Below are 19481 nucleotides of genomic sequence, written 5' to 3' on the forward strand. Positions count from 1 at the left end.
TAAGGGCCTTTCCCATGGTCCCTGGGGCCAAAAAGAGGCAGAGAAGTCACGCTGAAAAGAAGTAGCCAGTGATTGTGAGGAGCAGGACCCAGAGTTTTTAATGAGGCTTTTTAATGGCGGAGAGGGGTGCTGGCTGAGAACTCTGATCTGGCCTGAGTTGGCATGACTCTGCTCAGTTTTGTGGAGAGCTTTATTATTGTTGCTGGCTCAGGTCAGCGGAGCTTATGTTAGCGCTTTGTTTTTAAGGACAAGGCCACTTTCAGTGTGACCCTGACTGAAACTTGAGCAGCTCACAAAAGAACTCATGGGGCGCAAAAGCATAAACAAATTACAAAAGACAACAAGGCGTTCTCTCATTTAGGCTATTATGTAATTCAAAATATCCCTCTAAATCACAATAGATGTCGCCTTCATATTTCATAATTCGATAAGCAGCTCGCCTCTGCTAATTGTCAGCCGAATCACGATTATCTGTTTTATCATCCTGCAGTTGTAACAGTTGGCAACATGCACTTCCATTAAATATGTGCATGCCAATGCAGATTCATTTAAATAATTCACTAGTTGACAGTGTGAAACTGTCAGCAGTGCTTCTTCTCAGTGTACTGTATCACAATTAGACATCAACCCTCGCAAACATGTCTTCTTTCCACTGATTGAATTAATCCATACTCATATCTTTAACCTAATTATCAGAAGAATGTGTTTGCAATACAAAAGCTTTGTGCCATTAGATTTGAAGCTGAGGCGAACTACTAGTGTCAGGGCAGCACGCCCCTCTAGCATGTCTCCTTATTTAATTTGATGTAGAATGGAAAACATAATTAACAATGATTTATGAGTAGCAGCTAAGAGTTTTTGGCAAAAGCTGCAAGAGACCTGAAAATAAAAACATTTTTTTTTATTTTTATTATGACCTACAGCACCCTCACCTCCAGTTCTCCACAGTCACACTCCTCTCCCTCCTCCACATAGCCGTTGCCACATTTCTGCCCACCATACAGCACTTTGACCTCTGGCATATTGAAGAGACACATTCCAACGCCTTTTTCGAAACTAGCCGTGAGGTCCTTCCTGCTGCAGCTGCTGAACACCGTAGGAAAAGGATACCTGCGAGTGAAGGAAATGTTACGTGAGTCACACAAATAGAGAGAGAGAGCAAGAAGACAACTGAGATCCCCCCACGAGAGCCCTCTTTAGTCTAATGTAATCAGGGCTAATTGCTGCTAATCACAAAATCAATTAACCACTAGAGCTCAGCGAGCTCTCCAAAGTTCCATCAGCATATGAACAGCACAGGGCCCCTGTGACTTCTCTCTCCATGGAGAGTGGGAGATCTGATTAGACATATTTTATGAGAAAAGGATTATGAACACTCAACCCAAAAAGTGCTTCCTCTGCAAGACGTACAACACCCATAAATTTAGGAGGAATAGGGGATTGTGTGTTTTTAATATTGTTTTTGGAACAGAGAGAGAGGGTGGTCTGCTCCGTGGGGAAAGCACTCGGCCCAAGGCTGTGTCTGCCAAAAGCTTTGTTAAAGACCTCATGTGGCTTTATTGAGCTTTTCTGTGATAATATAGTGCCTTAGATGACAGCGTCTGTGTAAAATGTGCATGAATAAGTCCAGATTGTATCTCATTCTTTGTGACTCCTGATACAAAAGCACCATATGAGATTTTTAATACTCCACTGACACAATAAAACTCAGCACAAAGCTGGAATGGATGAATATATACGTAATCTTCAAACTTATATCAGTGCTGTGCTTCATAGATAAGTACATGCATGAGACAATTCGTGGATGATTTGATACCCAAATGTCTCGTTCAACCGGTGTGATGAAGGACCCTTGAATTTTTTTTAAATGTACATTCTCATCAGGGCCCCCTCGACTCTGGAGAGACCCGCCTGAGATAAGCAGATAAGTCTCACTGAATAAGTGACCTCTTTAAAAATCACTTCCTCTTTTATGTGAAGCCATCTCTCACAGTCTCAGTTTTCCATTATTCTCTTATCGTTGTCTTTCTTCATTGTTTATTGTTTCTGCTCTATTGCTTTTATTCTTTTATTGATATTTATTATTTAAATTGTCATCTTGTATCTTGCATTTTGCACCTATCCCCGCCAACTTCACCGTAGATTTATCTTGTTTTGTTGGACCTTAATGATCGGCTTTATTCTGCTTTCTTGCTAGTCTGTAAAAGCCCTTTTGAAAAAGGGTGTCATTTAAATAAAATGTATTATTATCGTGCCATTTTATTATTTATGCCATCAACACTAATGCTGACCCTTTACCACCTCTGCCACCCACGTGCCTGTTCGTGCCTGTGGCTTTAAAAGCCTGATTTTCTTTCCTTTGCATGGGAAAGAGAGACCTTTTCTACCATATAAAACACATCTATCTTGAACCTGGCCACAGCAGCAACGTGCTCAACAACTGAATATTATAGACACAGTCAAACATGAAATCCAGATTAGTAAAACTTTACTGGCATTAATTTGATGATATTTTTATGTAATTTTTAAAGGTTTTTCTGGTGGATTGTTGACAGGAAATGTCACAACTGCAAACAACCCACAATTCTTCACTTCACTGAGGTCAGTATGAATGTAGTAGAGCTGTTGAGACCTACTGGCTGTATTGCACACAAGCTATAAAACACTTACTCTTTGGAATCTTTGACTTCTGAGAAGGAGAAACGTCTGTGTAACTTAATGCTGGCAACTCTTTCAAATTGTGTTTCCCTCTGATTGGGTTTTCACATCTAATACAGCTCTAAATATGTCATGACACTTTGTGAATGTTTGGCACGGCCTCATTCTTGGCTTGTCTTTGATTTCCAACATGTGCGGAGGCGGCTTACATCACCCCTCGCTGCTGACCCCCCCACCCCGTTCGCAGGTTGCATTAGGTAAAAGTGGGTTACCTCGAAGCAGATCTCCAGACATTCTGGATTAAAGCAAAAGATCAGAGTGGCTTTGTAATGAAATGAAATGGTGAAAGGAAAGAGCATTAAAGACAGCTGTAGTAATAACCATAATTGTGCCCTCTTTCCCCCTCCTCCTCCTCTCTGATCAACAGCTGTCAAGACTGCTGTTCAACAAGCAGGGCACTTCCTTAGCAACTGCTGTTGTTGATTTCCTCCTTGCCCCCAAAGCCTGAGCCAAAATTGCCCGTTGAAAAGTTGAACCCCCTCCTTCGTTGCATTCATTCAGTTTCCATGAACTCAGCCCTGCTCTTCAATTACCAGCCTGTGCAATGCATGACAAAACTCTCACGTCCGTCTTTTTTTCTTTTTGTAACTCTTGAGATACACGAGCTGCTCAGGGATCCAGCTGTTCTTTATGAGAGGCAATACACAAATAATTGGTATAGCCTAACAATCTGGAGGTAGGAGGAGGAATAATGACTGTGAAAAGGCAGAGGCACCAATGATTTACAGTGGATGGCATTTAGCAGCTGCAGTCCTCAGGGCTAGCAGGCCATTGCCAAGGCCAGTAATGGCTGGCACATCTGGTGCATACGGTGAACTGGAAATGCTGAAGACAACCACTCATCGTCTCGGCCAAAAGACCCAGTTTGACTCAATCTTGTTCCCAGCTGATTTAAGTCGAATTGCCTTGCCTTTACGACAAATCTTTGTTCCGTCTTATCGAACTCAATGTTTCCCACCCACTCATGCTCTAATTCCAGTATAGATTGAATATTTTTAGTGCTCTCTGGTTCATCTCCGACTTATAGTCAGTGTTTGACAGTTGGCTCCTAAGCTTCAGAGGTCCAGCATTTGATGGTTGAAAGAGAGTACAAAACAATCACTGACTACAGTGTAGCAACATCGATGCAAATGGAGAGAGTGGGGATCGGTCTATGATAAGGAATAATTTCTGCACAGCGCACAATACAGAGCTGGAAGCTTTGCTGCTCCAACAACAAGGTAGATAAACTGTGACATTTGTTTGTGTTTGTTTGTTTTGTTTGAAGAGGTGAATGAAGTAAGTAATCTTTAAAGGAAGATATAGCTGACAAAATGTCCTGCCTCCCTACATATTTCTTATTAAAACATAAAATAACCAACACACGAGCGTCATCTTAATATGAGCGTTTGCTGTAAACTATGACCTTAAAGCCAAACCCTATTATACCAGTGATTAGTTGCAACGTATCACATTAAAATTCAGAGAGCTGTTAGACCCAAATTTAGCTCAGCGGGGCTTTTTCCTCACAGCCTTTCCGTCCTTGCAGTTCAGATCACAAAAATTCAATTTATACTGCATCTTTTCAGCCACGAAACAGCGATGAGGTTATGAATCAGATCTTCTGCAATATCCAGGGGGAATATTTTTAAAAATACCAAATTAGTCTATTACTGACATACATTTAGGAAGACCTAATGTTCTGGCACAATTGTGAACAAAGAAAATTTGAAGCTGAACATGACAACTGACAAACAAAACGACTGCTGCTTCACCAGATATTTCATATGGATTTTTACAGATTCCTTAATGCAAGTAGAGCCCGAGCTCTAAGCGATGCCATTAGGTCATATGATCTGCTGTTACTCCTTGATGCCATGTCAGCAGGGCCTTGTTGTAGATACTGAAGAGCACTGTTTTCCCCACGGAGCCAATTAAACAAGGCACACTAGTGAGTTCCTGTTCATCAGTGGGGCATGAGTCACATTTCCATGGCATGCCTTTGACTCACTTTCTGTGATTTCTAATTATTTAATGACAAAACATATATATCAGCTTTGTATTACAGTCATTTTGCAACACACTCTCTTTCAGAACATATCAAGGACATGCATGCCCAGAAAATCAGTGCTATCTGCATATACCTAAGAGCCAATATGTTTTAGCTAGAATGACATGTCAGTTTTTCTAAAATTATGAGAATCATTCATCTTTTTTATTTTTGAAAACCAAGACGCTCTATCCCATTTTGATTTGAGCCAAGCTGCTGTTCAGTCAGAATGTAGTCTATACTCTCTTTTTTCATTCTCATGTCCTGCACACCCTGCTGTATGTTTTATGAGCTCAACATCTTACTTTATGGCCCTTGCGATAAACAGCTTCCATCCAGAAAGCTGCACTTTCTGAATGAAAGCACAAAAACCGGTCAATAAACAGTAAACCAGATCATCAAACCTGGAGCTCGGACACAACGGAATAAAATGGAAGAGGACTGGAAGACTAATGCACAACTGTAGTTTCTGCATTAGTCTTTCAAAAACATGGATTTCTCATGTTTGTGCACACACACGCACGTGCTCATATGTCCGCAAAAGAGTGATGAGCTCATTTGCTGTGTTTGTGTTTGTGCGTTTGTCGAGGAGATATAATCTCAAAGGATGAGAAATACCAGCGTGTTCTCATTTAGAGCTAATGGGTGGATGCAGAGATGGATAGAGAGGAGGACGCAACAAATGGCCGTGACCAGTGTGAACAGGAAACAAGCGGTCCTCTGTGCAGATGTGTAGTTGGCACTGGGTCAGCTTGCAGTTTTATTGCCCGCCCCCATCATCTACCCCACAAACACTCTCTACCCCACAGTAACAATGACAAACTGGATCTCATTATCTCCTTTGCCTTATTCCTGGAGCCACAGCAAGGCCAGGAGAGTCTGAAGGGCACCCGTATATAAGCAACAATGTTCCTGTGAACCTACAATTACTCTGTGCCATTTAACTAAAACAAAAGAGACTTATGAAAAAAAAACGGTACTCGTGATTGACTGAGTGTAGGCGAGCCTTGCCAGTACTTTCAATTACAGAATGGAGGGGCTGATAATCAGACAGGCATTTGTGCCAGTTCTTTCCAGAGCAGGCCTTGAGTAGAGGTGTGTAAGATAACACGGTTTCGTAAAAATATCTGATTTTCTCTCTAAAAAGAAAAACAGAATTCGGGTAATTTTAGCAAAATGTTTGTAGAAATATAGTGCTTTTAAGCAACTGCAGGGGCCTTGAACTGGACCCATGGGGGAAACTTTATGGTACTGACCTGGAATAAATAAAGAGGCAGAATGAGAGAATGTAGAGTTCCTAAACATCCTTATTTAAATGTATTGGTTCCTTAATCCTGGATTAAAAAGCAGGGCAGAAATATTGAGCAAAGAGGAGGAGTAGAGGGGATTATTTTTAAAACCAAGGACTAAATAATTTATTTCTTTTGTCTGCTATAATAATCAAAAAAAAGAAAAAAAAGCAAACAGTCTCCGTGGAGAAAAACATGCTAAATATTCATGTATTATTTAATTTGCCTTTATTTAAAGTGTGGCACAAACACCTTTTTTCACATTCAGAAAGGTTCATCATTGCTACATGCAACTTCAGATTCAAACAGTAAGGAGAAGGTGGTGGGTTTTGCCTACATTAAAACTACCGTTTTCAGGGGTCTTCAATTATTTACTTGGGGCTGCTAAGAGATTTTCCAGCATTAAAGTTGCATGTATATCAAAGAATAGCGTCACTGTAACTGTCTGTGAAAAGGGGAGAGCCAGACGACAAGAGGAGGAGAGCAAAGGAAACACAAAACCATTTTATTTCTACTTCAACAAACATTTCTTTCCCTTTTTAATATATTCACTCTGTTGCCATATTTGGCAAAGACCTTGACCAGGAATACCCTCAATCAGAGTATAATGTAAATCTACACTTCTTAAGACTCGGTTGTTTTCTAAGTCTATAATAAGGAATACTGGTATGGTGTTTTTCATGGGCTTGGGCCAAACCAAATAGAGAGGGATGTTTCCAGCATAAACACCAGTCGGAGGCTCCCACAGACCACAAGGCCTTGGCTGAAACAGACACCCCAATGTTTCTTCTCAGAACGTCCTCTGCATCTGCTGGGTCTACTATAAGATGTCAAGACTATGGTGAGCAATTAGATGTAATTGAGCTGTTGAATTTTAAGCCATTTTGTCACTCAGATACTCTTAATGAGCAACTTTCTTGTTTCCACATGTACAGTACACATCTTTAGTCTGCAAGACATCATCTGCATTATGTCAGGGAATAAGTCAGTCAGTGTCTTGTGCTGTCACGGCCATGCACTGCCACTGAACTACTGGCTTCCCATTCGGAGTGAGTCATATTGCCTTGGGGCATTAGCACAGCTGTTGAATCTGCCATAAACCCAATGGCCCAACAGTTAATTGGCATAATTTGCTTACTGCTCAGCAAACAATAAATTACAAGGGAAGAGCATGTGGAATTATGTTTACATAAGATCGCAATCAGGGTTTTTTGATGACACTTACTGTACTTAATGAGTACATTAATTTAAATTAGTGATAGTTTTATATTATAATGATGTATTTTAGATGTGTGCCTGTGTTTTTTAAGATGGGGTGGAGCTGAAACTGTGACTCACCCAGTGGAGGGAGTCATGATGCAGCCTCCACGATCCACAGTCACTCTACAGCCGCACCCCCGTTCTGGCGTGTCATGGTTCATCCCAAAGTTGTGTCCAAGCTCGTGGGCCAGAGTGACTGCAGCACCCAGGGGGTTGTCTGAATGGTCCTGCAAAAGAGATCAATCACAAAACGTGCCGTCTTACCTCATCTCCCCTCAAACGTCTTTACCTCGTGATTCAGAGCTATCTCTGTATTTCCAGGCTAGGCATGAATCCATGAAGCAATATCCATTATTAAATTTGCTCAGTATACAGATCTGTCGCAGCAACAATAGCAGAAGCTAATTAAGAACAGACGTTTCTGATTGCATTCTCCGAGGAAAATACCAAATAACAAAAAAATTAACGCAAGCCAAATTGTTGTTCCCCACAGGAGCCACTGGAGAAACATTACTCAAAACAAGTGAGTCTAATTGCATATTGCCAAGATTAAACAAACAATTCTGTTGAATCTGTGCTTATCAGAGCATTTCGTCTGCTCGACACTGAGGCACAGAAATGAGCTATGAAAGCAGACTGCGGGCTGTCACCTTCAGCTCGCTCGTCAAACTCTGACAGAGGCAGATGTGCTGCTTCATCTTCACAAATAAAGACATCCTCTCGGCAAATAGGTTGGAAGACAAAGAAAAACCAAACGGCCTCGGTGAAAATCAGACACTCAATTTTGGCAGGACAGAAATTAAAAATAGACGGTGTTAGCAGATGCACAGTAAAGATGAATCTACAGTGGCACACAGAGTGAAACCTGATGTTTGCTGGGGATTTTCTGCAAGGTGTTCAAAGCATTAACCCACAAAGAGGGCATATAAATAATATACAGTAGATGGCTATCATGGATGCAAAGCTGTACATGTCAGACCACCTCACTTTTGGAGTCTCTCGTCACAGCACGTTATTTTGTAGCACTGTGCAAATCAAGCTTAGGCTGCTGAACTGCTCTGCTGGGGGCTTTTGAAAGAAACAGTCAGCTATTTTGAGTGCAATCCAAATGTGCAGCCCAGATTCATGCAAATAAGTTGGATTCTGTTTCCTGGAAAAACCCCATTCAGACTCATTTACCAACAGATGAGGCTGAGGAGCTCAGGAGGGCACGTCACGCAACCGTCTGTGCTTCGTCTCACCACACCAATGAAATGAATATGACATTTAGGGCTGGTGAATTGAGATTCCTCATGTCTGACATGTCTAAGATTTAACTGCCTGGAGAGAGAGCAATGAGACCCACAGGGAAAGCCTAACTAATGAGTTCAGAGGTAGCTGGTAAATGAAGAGACACAACCCGGTCAAACACGGTCATCAGTGGCTGGGGGTTAATCCCCATTTCTACAGCCTTAAGTATGTGTGCATACAGTACACAGTTCTATCCTAATGATCCACTCCCTACTTTACCATCTGCAGGACAAGAGTGAAGAACCATCTGGCGACCAAACCTAACCAGCCAGCCAGGCCTTTAAGACTGAAATAATCGGATGACTTGTGCTAATGCAACACATTAAAGTTCTGTAATGATTCATTATTTATGACTTGCATTTTCATTCAGCTTGTGATCCCTTAAAATGTATTAAATGCGATTCAGTGGCGTTTCCCATGTATACCCTCCTCATACCCTTCTTAAAAACACACTTATTAGCCTACCATGACGATTCCTCCTGACTGCTCCGCTGTGCACATACTCATGATGGGTGCCATACCAATGGTGGTTCCCTGGAAATACACCCCACTGAAAATGAGAACACAATGGTTACTATATTGCTCAAATATGCAGCCATGCATGTGTTCACACTTCTGTCATCAAAGGCGCCGTTGAGGATTTCTGACCACTAGCAATATGCGGCGTTTCCTGTAACAGAAGATGATGTTTTGAAGACTGCTGCGGGTCCACCAGTGCAAATGTGCTCTGGCAGCTGCATTTCAAAAACATATATTAAGGCTTTCATACAAGGGCAGGAAGCATTTCATTTGCTTCTAATTTGTCGTGAATGCCAAATAAGCTAAAGCTTTATTCAAAATCGGGAGCATACGGCCAAGTTAGCAGCTGTGTGAAATTATACATCACCTTAGATAAATGCCCACACATCTCAGCTTACAGTTTTAAGTCTTTTACTGACAGACCAACAACTACTGTAACACTGCTACTGTTAATATCTTTCCACTGACTAAAAATGATATATTCGTTAAAAAATTCCACCTCATGTTTCTGTTAACATTTGTTTCACTGGCAGCTGTAACAGAGCCATTGTTCTCTGAATGTTTTCTTTTTTAGCCGTGGTTGTTTTGTTAACATTCATCTACCAAATGAGAGGGGTAACAACTGTGTAAAGACCCAAACACCCATCATGTCTCCTTGACAGCGTCTGTGTGGCTAGCATCTACCCACATACCGTAGGATGGGTCGTTCTGTAACTGGTGGACAATGTAGGCTATAAATAATGGTTAAAAATGACCTTTTACTTTATAATTTTGTGTTGTGTATTTAAAAAAATCTAATATGTTGTGCGCTACGGGTTTTGCAGATGTTTTAAAAGGTGGGAGTTCAATTTTTTGTAGTCATGTGTTTATTTTAGAAACTCTACACCACCCAGTAAACTGGGCAGCTCCAAAGAATAACCATCAACTGTACTACTAAGCATCTTTTGTTTAGTTGCGAATAAAGAAAACCTTTCATACAAAGGATTTATCCTAAACACAGGCATTGCATCTCTATGCTACAGTACCTGATTAGCTGGGCGTTGTCATGTGGCTTTTGAGGCAACAGCTTGACCTTTCTCCAGTCCAGGAACTCGTGCAAGGTAGTAAATGGGTCCTGGGTTATGGGACACTTGTCCACATCACTCCACACCTCCAGCCCCACGAGAGCCACACGGATATTCAGAGCCCTGTAGAACTAACAGTTTGGAGTCGGAAGCAGGGAGAGGGATGCGATTATAGATGTGTTTAATATTTTTGCCACTGTCTTTACTGCAAATTACCTATTAACCACAAATGCTATAGAAAAAGTCACTTAAAACCGAAAGTGGCTCTGTATAAGTCCTTAAATATTTATCAGCGTATGGCTCTCCAGATGAATAAATCAGCTTTTTGCTTCTGTTGTGTTTAACAGCCACCCACGGCACAATCTATTAAACTGGCTGCATCACAAAATGCCCAGCCAAGTTATGAAATTGATCATCCATTCATAATCCAATCAACCTCTGCCCGCAGGTCGGTCAATTCTCACCAAGCTTAATGTGACCTCTAATAAATCACAATCCACCACTGCATTCCCTCTTTGGATTCAATTGTTACCTTGTCCACGTAATTAGCAATCTCAGCCAGCCGCTGCTTGACTTTGTCCATGTCCTTGCCTTGCTTCTGAAACTGAACAATACAAGTAGAGAGAATGAAGCAAAGTGCCGCCCTCTTGAATGCTTATTACCCTCAAAGATAGTATTTTGGACATATCGCATTATAGTGTAACACTGTATCAGTTGTAGAAATGTCTTCATAGGGTGCGCTCTAACCCCCATTCTTGCCACTGCTGCTGTAGCTGTTATCATCAAAAGGCTCCTCGGTAAAGGTTATGCTGAAAAGATAACCTCAACTGCTTTGTATTATATTCAGAATTTATTCAGGCTCTAAAGCATGTGACTTTGACCCATGTGTCTCAAACTAGTGAGAAACTGTTTCTTCTTTTAGCTTTCTTAAAAGGTCTAAGAGCCCACATAAGGAACGGTCTCATTTGTGAGTCAAGTGGTCAGTGATGTATGCAGCAGGATGTAGATGGAGCTGGAGAGCGAATTGGGGGAGCGAGTGGACGCATCAGAGCTGACACAAAGGCAGTGGTGGCGCCTTCTTATCTGTGTCTCAAGAGGAAGGAAGCTAGCTTGGGATCTGGTCTTTGAGCCTCTTTACTTTGGAAGTCAGCAGGAAGATGAAGAGGATGATGAGACGTTTGACCTCTGCTTACCTCTCGGTTGTCAGCCACAATGATCAGCTCCACATACTTGGTTGTAGTCTGGGCATGGCGTTTATGCTGCAAGAGATAAATGAAAGGGAGTGGACAGGCAACAGTTGGATGGAAAGCAGAAAAGGATGAAAGATGGAGGAACAGGAGATATGAATCCAAGAAAAGAAAATGACAGAGGAGGTGGAGGGTGCAAATAACAAAACAATAAACCAGGGGATGAGAAGAAAGGAGTAGGAGGAGAGGGTAGAGAGAGAAGGATGTTAGTAAGGAGCACTTTACTGCAGCTTTCTGGAAAGGGCAGCCTAAATTCAGCAGGTGGCCACTGGAGATGGCTTTTCACCTGAACGGCACTCTACACAAAAGACAGCAGAAATGAAAATCAGCAAAAAACAATCAGCTACGCTTCACATCTGACCCAGTAAGAGCCACTAAGGTCACACAAATCTGATAACACTCCAAACGAATCGCTATTGCTTGTTTAGTGCAGTGCTGCATGGTCTGTTGGCACACAATATAAAGAAATGAATAGATTTTCTCTATAAAACGTAAAAAGATTTTTGATTTGCTAAATAGATATAAAATAAAATTTTCAGACAAATTTATGGGGATTTTACCAGCTTTTTTTTTTTTTTTTTGCACCCAGAGGATTCTCCCCCAGATGGTTATTATAAAGAATGCAGGTTTAACCCTCTGGGGTCCAGGGTATAATTGGCCGTTTTTGACTACTTTTGATTTTACCTTTATATTTCACTTTTAAAAACTGTTTATCTTGCCTTGTTTGGAATCATTATTTTCAGCACAACCTCAAATATCTGAAATTGGAGTTCTTTTTTCATTTTGACATACTATATTAGCACAATTGATCTAAATTCAGACAAAAAATTTAAAATCTGAGTAGAAGAAAGGTATATTTTTACTGTAAAAACCGCAAACATGTCTAATGAATCATTTTCATAACTTGAAATGCAAATAGAAATTGCACAATTCTAAAAATTATGCACAAGTTTTGCAAACAACAAAGTTATATGGTACTATTTACCTAAAAATACAGCCAAGGCCTCAGGCATTTTTATATAACCATTTAAAACTATTTACAGAACAATCAGGTGTTCTGCATCAAATAAGAAGGCACACAAAATATTTGTGCCACTCCAAAAAAAGAGTTTCTGTCCATTATAAGACAGAGGAGAATACCACAGGCCTTAATCTGTATCAGGTGTATCAGTCCAGTTTTCCACGCGCCGGCGCGTCCGTCGACCCCAGAGGGTTAAGTCACTGGGCAGGGAAGCTACACCCATCGTTTATATACAGTATATTGAATATTCAGCTCTTTTTTTGTGTGGTCAGAGATTGTGAGTGTTCAACCTGTTTTGAATAGACAGGAAAATGGTGTGAAACTAAAATGAAAATTTTTGAAATAATATCAGTTACAGCAGCGAGTATACTTAAGACACAGCATCAAGTCTTGTGCCACCCCTGATTTCTTTGTGTTTTGGTAGGAAAATGAGAAAACAAAGTACAGCGACTTATTGAAACGTTTATAAATGTATATGGAAATACAAAATATAAGGAAAAAAAGGCTTAAAAATCAATATTTAGTTGATCACCTTTATTCAACAGATGCTGGATCAACGTTTTCTGACAGGTCTTTGTGGATTTCTGAGAGCAGTAAATACTGCTGTAGATTGTTGTTTAGGTCTTCCACTCCACTCTGCCCAATTTTCTTAATGTTTTTAAGGACAGACTGCACACCATGCCCAGATATGCCAAGTTTTTGGCTAATAGCTCCTTGGGAATCACCTCATTAATACAAAATGCTACTTTATGTCTGTGAACCTATATTCCTTTGGCATTTTTCATAGATTGAGCTAAAGAAAAAGAATACAAATTGTGTGTTTTGTGACAGGCTGCTAGTAACAAAATGCCTTAAGAAATGATCTCTGTTATGTCTAGACACAACATTGGAGTCATCCCTTAAATTAGGTGCAGTTTTTAATGCTTGAATAAGCATTAAACAGTACTTGAGTCTGACTCCTTGGAAGTAAAATATAAAGAATAATGGCCTGGCTGAGGATTTTTAAAGGTAAAATTGTTATTGCTAAAATTGTTAGGCTGACATTTTAATACTAAACAGGAGTGTCCAGTCCTATTTAGGTTATTTACCATTACCATTACTGCTGATTAGCAGTAAATTGAAAAACATTGAATGGAATGTCGTTAGTGTTTGGGCATAAATTGGTTCATTAAAATTTTGATCTAATATTTATGAAATGAAACTTATAAAATCACCATTGTGATGATGATGCAACTTCTATAAATCCAATTGTAAAAGAATTCACAGCCTGTGGTCACAAAGTACATACTGATCACATGCTTTGGCATCAACTATTTGATACAACACGCGGCGCTACAGTCTGTTTCACCTGCATATAGGTACACACATGCACACAATCTTGTTCTTTCCACTCACACACTTGCAGATCCTGCGAGCTAAAGGTTCTGACTTCACACCATGGCCCTCTTTCAACCTGAGCCTCTTTATCCTTGCTGGCCTGGCAGCTTGGATCCTCTCTGCTCTTATCTGCCTCCTCCATAGATAAGCCAGGATGGGCAAGTGTGCTCTAAATACACCCTATGGTGATTAAGTCTCTAGGAGGCCACTGGGGAGGAAAAATACACACAAATACTGTTCTTTCAACTCAGTGAAGAGCAATGTTGTTCTGGAGGAGAATCCAGTCAGTTAGAGTCATAGGTCTAAATGTACAAAAGATACTTTCTAGCATCTTTATCAAAATAAAACTGAAACTGCTATTGGAAGAGGAAAACACTGCTAATCTAAAGTGGAAAACAAACCTGTTATCCTATTTATAGCATCTATCTTATCTAACATATATCTGGAAAATCTGCACGACACACCCTTTATTGATGAAACTTCCACTGGTGTGCATAAAAAAAACTCAACCTAGATAATCAACCTATAGGTAATGGAGTGAAAGAAGGATGCATCTACAGGGCAGCAGATGCCGATGTGGTATACACCCTCAACCTACCAAAGGAGGTGATGTGATGTCTGTAATTAGTTTAGGCTAGCATGTATAAGCTCATAGTTCTTTAATATGAATTAAAGCACACTTCAGACATGACTCATCCATGTGCTATGATCTGTTTCAAGCATGAAAGACAAGACACTCAAATCATGGTCATTATGGATAGTCACATTTTCAACATGGGTCCTTGTTAGAATTCATGTTGCAGACGTGCTGTTCCTCTCAGCAAGCCATCATATCTCTCTACCCTTTTCAGCCTCATCTGATGTTCATCATCTAAGGGCACTCTTGTCAACACACCTTTTAATCTTTAGACCCTCAAGCAGGGTACTTTGCAGTTTATCAAAGCTACAGTGCACACCTCTGTGCCCCCGTGTAACATGCTGAGATGAACCTGCATGCCTTCTGCTAAGTACAGCAAATAAGGCTTTGTGCTTTTTGATGTACTTCTTCTCTCTTTGCTACACTAAACTCTGTTTATTACCATACTCTTTGCTATATTAACAAGACTGCTTGCTAAGCTCTTTCGCCATTAGTTAGACATTGATGTCTAAAACATTGTCTCCTCTGTTTTCACATTTTTAACTTGACAATGGGGTTGCGACATTCGACATCCTGATGAATAAACTGCATCTTAGTGGAGATGATTTGCATTCTAATTCTGGCATCTCTTAGCATATAATGAGTGTTAGGGACATAGTGCTTTAAATGAGAACATTTTGATCCAATAAAACAAATAAAAGTTCATTTTTCACACGGGTATAATCCATCTGAACTTCTAAATTGCGTTGTTGTCAGGGTTTGTTCATTTGTGCTAAATCTTTGTACTCCTCTTAAGATTTAAGACAATGCTTGCCACTAAAGCCAGCGCTATAATCATTTGCAGATATCAAGCTCTACAATAAAACATCAGAAAATCCCTAATACCGGAGAAATAAATAAATATAACAATGTGAAAACACAGGATGTTTCAGTCAGTATACCCATATGTTTGGTCTGCGTCCCACACTGATCTCAATGAAATGGTTGCAAAAATAAAAATCAGTTTTAACTAAAGCCCTGGAAAGTCCCTCACATTTTTTCTGCATTATGATTTTAGTATGTTTGCTTAGCCTCCAACTGGAACATCTGTTTCATCTTATGCACCACCTATATCCGAGTCCTTCCCTGTACTAATCTGCTTAATCAGCCATGTTTGTCCACTCCTGCTTTACCTCACCCCAAAGATAAAGATGACTGGAGTTTATGTTTTTCACTTATCAGTGCTCATCATCTGTAAAGCTTATGCTTTCTGAGGTTAGAAACTCCCCAGGGCCGTGCCCCTTGTGATTTATCTCTATGCTCAGTGTTGTAGCAGGGGGCAGAGTGGGATGGGGTTTCTTAAAAGCAATCTCTTTAATTCTGGATGGTCCTGCTGGAGGCCGTAAGCACAACCCAGCAGTTTCATCTCACATTAAGAGCAAATGCTATTGCTAAACAGCGAATGTACTTTTTTCACAGGCTTTTTTTTTAAAAACTGCTCTCCTAACACACTCCAGAGCATCTGTCAGAACAAGTACCGGCTTCAAAAATATATATCCTGTCACTGTTCAATTCTGCATTTTATATTCTCTGAAGTCCAGAAAATCAAACTGAAATATTTCTCTCTAGCTAGTTGATGCAGCTGGTCATCTTTACATCTTTTTCAGAGCCTCACGTGATTATAATATCATCTTAATGCATAAAGAAAAAACAAAAAAACAAAGTGTTAATTTCTTACTGGGAACTGTAATGTTCTCTATGAAACAGAGAGAGTTTTGCCTGTGGTAACTGCTCTGTGAAGACATATTTAATAGCTAACTACTAATTTTAGCATACTGTCATAACCATCAGTCCCATAAAGAGGCTGCACAAAAGAACTTGAGAGACATTTTTTAAAGGGGTTAATATATCATAGAGTGCTATGAAAAAAAATCACCTCTTATTTCTATATATTTTGCTTCCAAGGAACCAGACTTCTTTAATTGTTTAAAGTAGTCTTTAGCAACAGTTCTTCAGGCCTTATCAAAGGTCTTTTATCTCATCTAAACATTTTGCTGAACCTGACCATGTTCAGAAAAACGTACTTAACACTGACCTATGAATCATTCAAGCCTAAAAAGGCTTGAACGGACTCAACCATGAACCAGGATGAACCAGTGTTGTGTTTACACATAGCAGACAACTTAGCAAAGAGCCCATTTTAAGTTTCTTTCCATTTATTTGGTTGAATCTACAAAAAATGCCAAAGATAACACAATTATCTTTGATTTTCTTTTGGACCAATAAGGTGGTTCCCCAAAAGCTATTAGCTAAAAACTTATATCTTGGCATGGTGTTCATTGTGTCCTCAAAAGAATTTCGGGAAACTGAACCAGTGGATGGCAAGTGAAGCAGTTTCCCACAGCAGATGAACCGCATCCAAAAGTCATGTCATTAGGAAGGGAAAAGATATTTAATAAAAAAAAAAGACCTGATACAAGACCTAAGAAATGCATCTGGTCGTTTAATTAATCCACATACTGTTCACCAAAGCTTCATCTGAAATGATCTCAGCATGAACAGTTGCTGTAAATAAGCCATTCTAATGGAAGGAAAACTGAGAGAAAAGTCTGAGGTAGCCAAATCACACATTAACTGCACTGAAAATCAGTGGTACTATGGAGTGATGAATCTTTATCGGGAAGTTAGAAATATTTTGGTTCAAATTGTCTTCAATATTGTAGAGCGGGTTAGGAAAAGGTACAACAATGAGTGTCTAGAAACAAGTTAAAAACATGGCGGAGGCTCTGTCATAGTTTGTGACTGCATTTCAGCCAGTGGTGCTGGAGATTGGAGGAAAATTGGTGGAATTATGAATGCAAAAAAGAACCATCAGATTTTGATCCACCATATAATACCATCTGGAAAGCACTGATCCCAAACACACTTCCAATGCCGTAAAAGCATACCTAGATAGATAGATAACACACACAATGGAAAAATACTGGTTATTGACTGGCCTCCCCAGAGCCTGAACTGCAATATATTTGAAGCAGGGTGGGATCATCTTGACAGAAAGCGGAACAAAAGGAAGCCGACATCCAAAAATGAGGTTCGACTATCCTTCAAGAACTCTGGAGAGCTTAGACTAAACATTGCAAGAAAGCTTACCTAAGGGCGTTCAGGCTATGATGAAGAAGAATGGTAGTCATACTAAATACTGACCAGAAAGCTCACTAGAACTGTACAAACTCTGGTTTTGCCTTATATACTGTATTTACATGTGTTCCTATAAATCCCATTTCCCCCAAAAAACATAAAGAAATTGATAGTGGCTCAAGACTTTTGTACATTACTAGATAATTTATCCAGGTATAAATAGTTAGTCCTATTAAAGCTACGTCTTTAGGTTTCACTGAAGTTAAATGTTTAAACTACAAAGAAGGCTGAAAGCTAAAACTTTTTCTCTGCTCTGCCTGATTTTACGATCTGACTTATTTGGAAAGGAAAGAAAAAAGACAGGTTGAAAGGCCAGGGATCTAAAGTTCAAACCATGACCCAGTCTGAGAGTGTACCTTTGTTGAATGAAAATAAAATCACATACTACATACTGAGAGTTTACTAGCTGTAGAAAAAAAATATGTGTTTAATAATCCTTACCCTTGTGCTAAAAGCCTTGAATGGGCTGCCGTCTGTGTGCGCAGATGAATAGGTCGTGTTGAAATCATGGCCACAGGTGCCAGGAGCAAAATTGAGGTGTTCAGCTGTGTAAATCCAGTGAGTCCCATCAGAGCGATCAGCACATGGTTCCAGTACATAGGATCTTTCGCCAAGAGATATAAAACCCCTGCAGAACGAGGAAGAGGCTATCAGAGGTGCAAATATCGACAATGCAATAAAAAATAATCAAACGTGATGACCAAGATGACATGTCATTAGCGATGAGTGTACCCATTGTGCATAAGCTGTAAGATTCTGTAAACCTTGCACAATGTTCACAATCACACAAACTCGTGCTGAACCAACTCCAAGCCTGACTGCTGCAAACACAAATGGGGAGCTATTTGTCTCTGTGAGCAGGTCAAGAATTGTGTAGCTTCCTGTCAAAACTGTTCTGGTGATCTGTTATTATTATGCAGACAGGTTTAAGAATAACTGAAATAAATGAATAAATATCAAGACTGAGGTCAGCAGAATGAGCTTCACAATCAGGCATATCCCTCTGCAGAGGGTGTCGACATCTGGCTGCTTCATGAAAACATTCTTGATTGTGTCCAGTGATATTGCTGCAATCCTTACTCCTCACTGACATTTGCAGTGCGCTTCGACAAGACTGAAATCCTCCACGTGCCTTAAAAACCTTAATGAATGTCAGGTTTAAAGATTTGCAACAGTACTACATACATGGGGTTTTACCTTGGTTTGCATGGTTTGCAGAAAATTCAGTATTTACTAACACAAATTAAGCAGCCTGAGAGGTTTTAAACAAACCAACAAATTAGCCATAATCTAAACCATTAAAACTTGGAGTAAAGCCATTAATGCATCATAACTATTGGTTGTAACTGTCCTCTTTGCACAGACAAAAACTTGTGCACAGCCCAAATTTTACCTGGAAGCTGATGTGTGCAGCTAAACTGGGAGCTTGTAACTTGACCAATGCTATTAAGAGTTTTCGCCCAAAATGTACCACTCCAGCTTCAACAGTTTAGTTGAGGGGGTTAGAGGTGTGGTGTACTCAGAATATAGCTATCCACCCCAAGTGAATTTAGTAGTGGTTTATTTCTAATGACAGACATTAATAACGTGTTCCAATATGTCATTTTGGGCATAATAGGAAAAAGATAAATTAATTATTTTACTCTATACACAAAATATAATAGTGCATCTTTTTAAATAAGACAATACTCAAAGAACTGTCAATTACATCATGCTTGCTTTACCATTGTTCTTCCTTCAAAACTTCAAATTTGTCAGTATACAAGTTGTCGGCTTGGTGCTACTTGCTGCAGGAGAGGCTGGATCTTTGGATGGTTAGAGGTTAATCGGTGAGAAATGCGGCCCCGCCCCCC

General features: G+C 40.0%; 1 protein-coding gene across 1 annotated transcript in view; it reads right to left on the reverse strand.

Moving 5' to 3' along the window:
- adam12a (ADAM metallopeptidase domain 12a) overlaps positions 1-19481 on the reverse strand; it is a 79639-nt gene that overhangs the window by 13401 nt on the left and 46757 nt on the right. The window contains exons 6-12 of the mRNA XM_004561177.6: positions 18070-18256; positions 11363-11428; positions 10702-10773; positions 10131-10300; positions 9052-9136; positions 7375-7523; positions 933-1110 (exon numbers count right to left, since the gene is read on the reverse strand). Coding sequence (XP_004561234.1) covers positions 933-1110; positions 7375-7523; positions 9052-9136; positions 10131-10300; positions 10702-10773; positions 11363-11428; positions 18070-18256 — 907 coding nt within the window. The remainder of the gene's footprint in view (positions 1-932; positions 1111-7374; positions 7524-9051; positions 9137-10130; positions 10301-10701; positions 10774-11362; positions 11429-18069; positions 18257-19481) is intronic.

Source organism: Maylandia zebra, linkage group LG8, assembly GCF_041146795.1.
Source record: "Maylandia zebra isolate NMK-2024a linkage group LG8, Mzebra_GT3a, whole genome shotgun sequence".
Classification (NCBI taxonomy): Eukaryota; Metazoa; Chordata; class Actinopteri; order Cichliformes; family Cichlidae; genus Maylandia; species Maylandia zebra.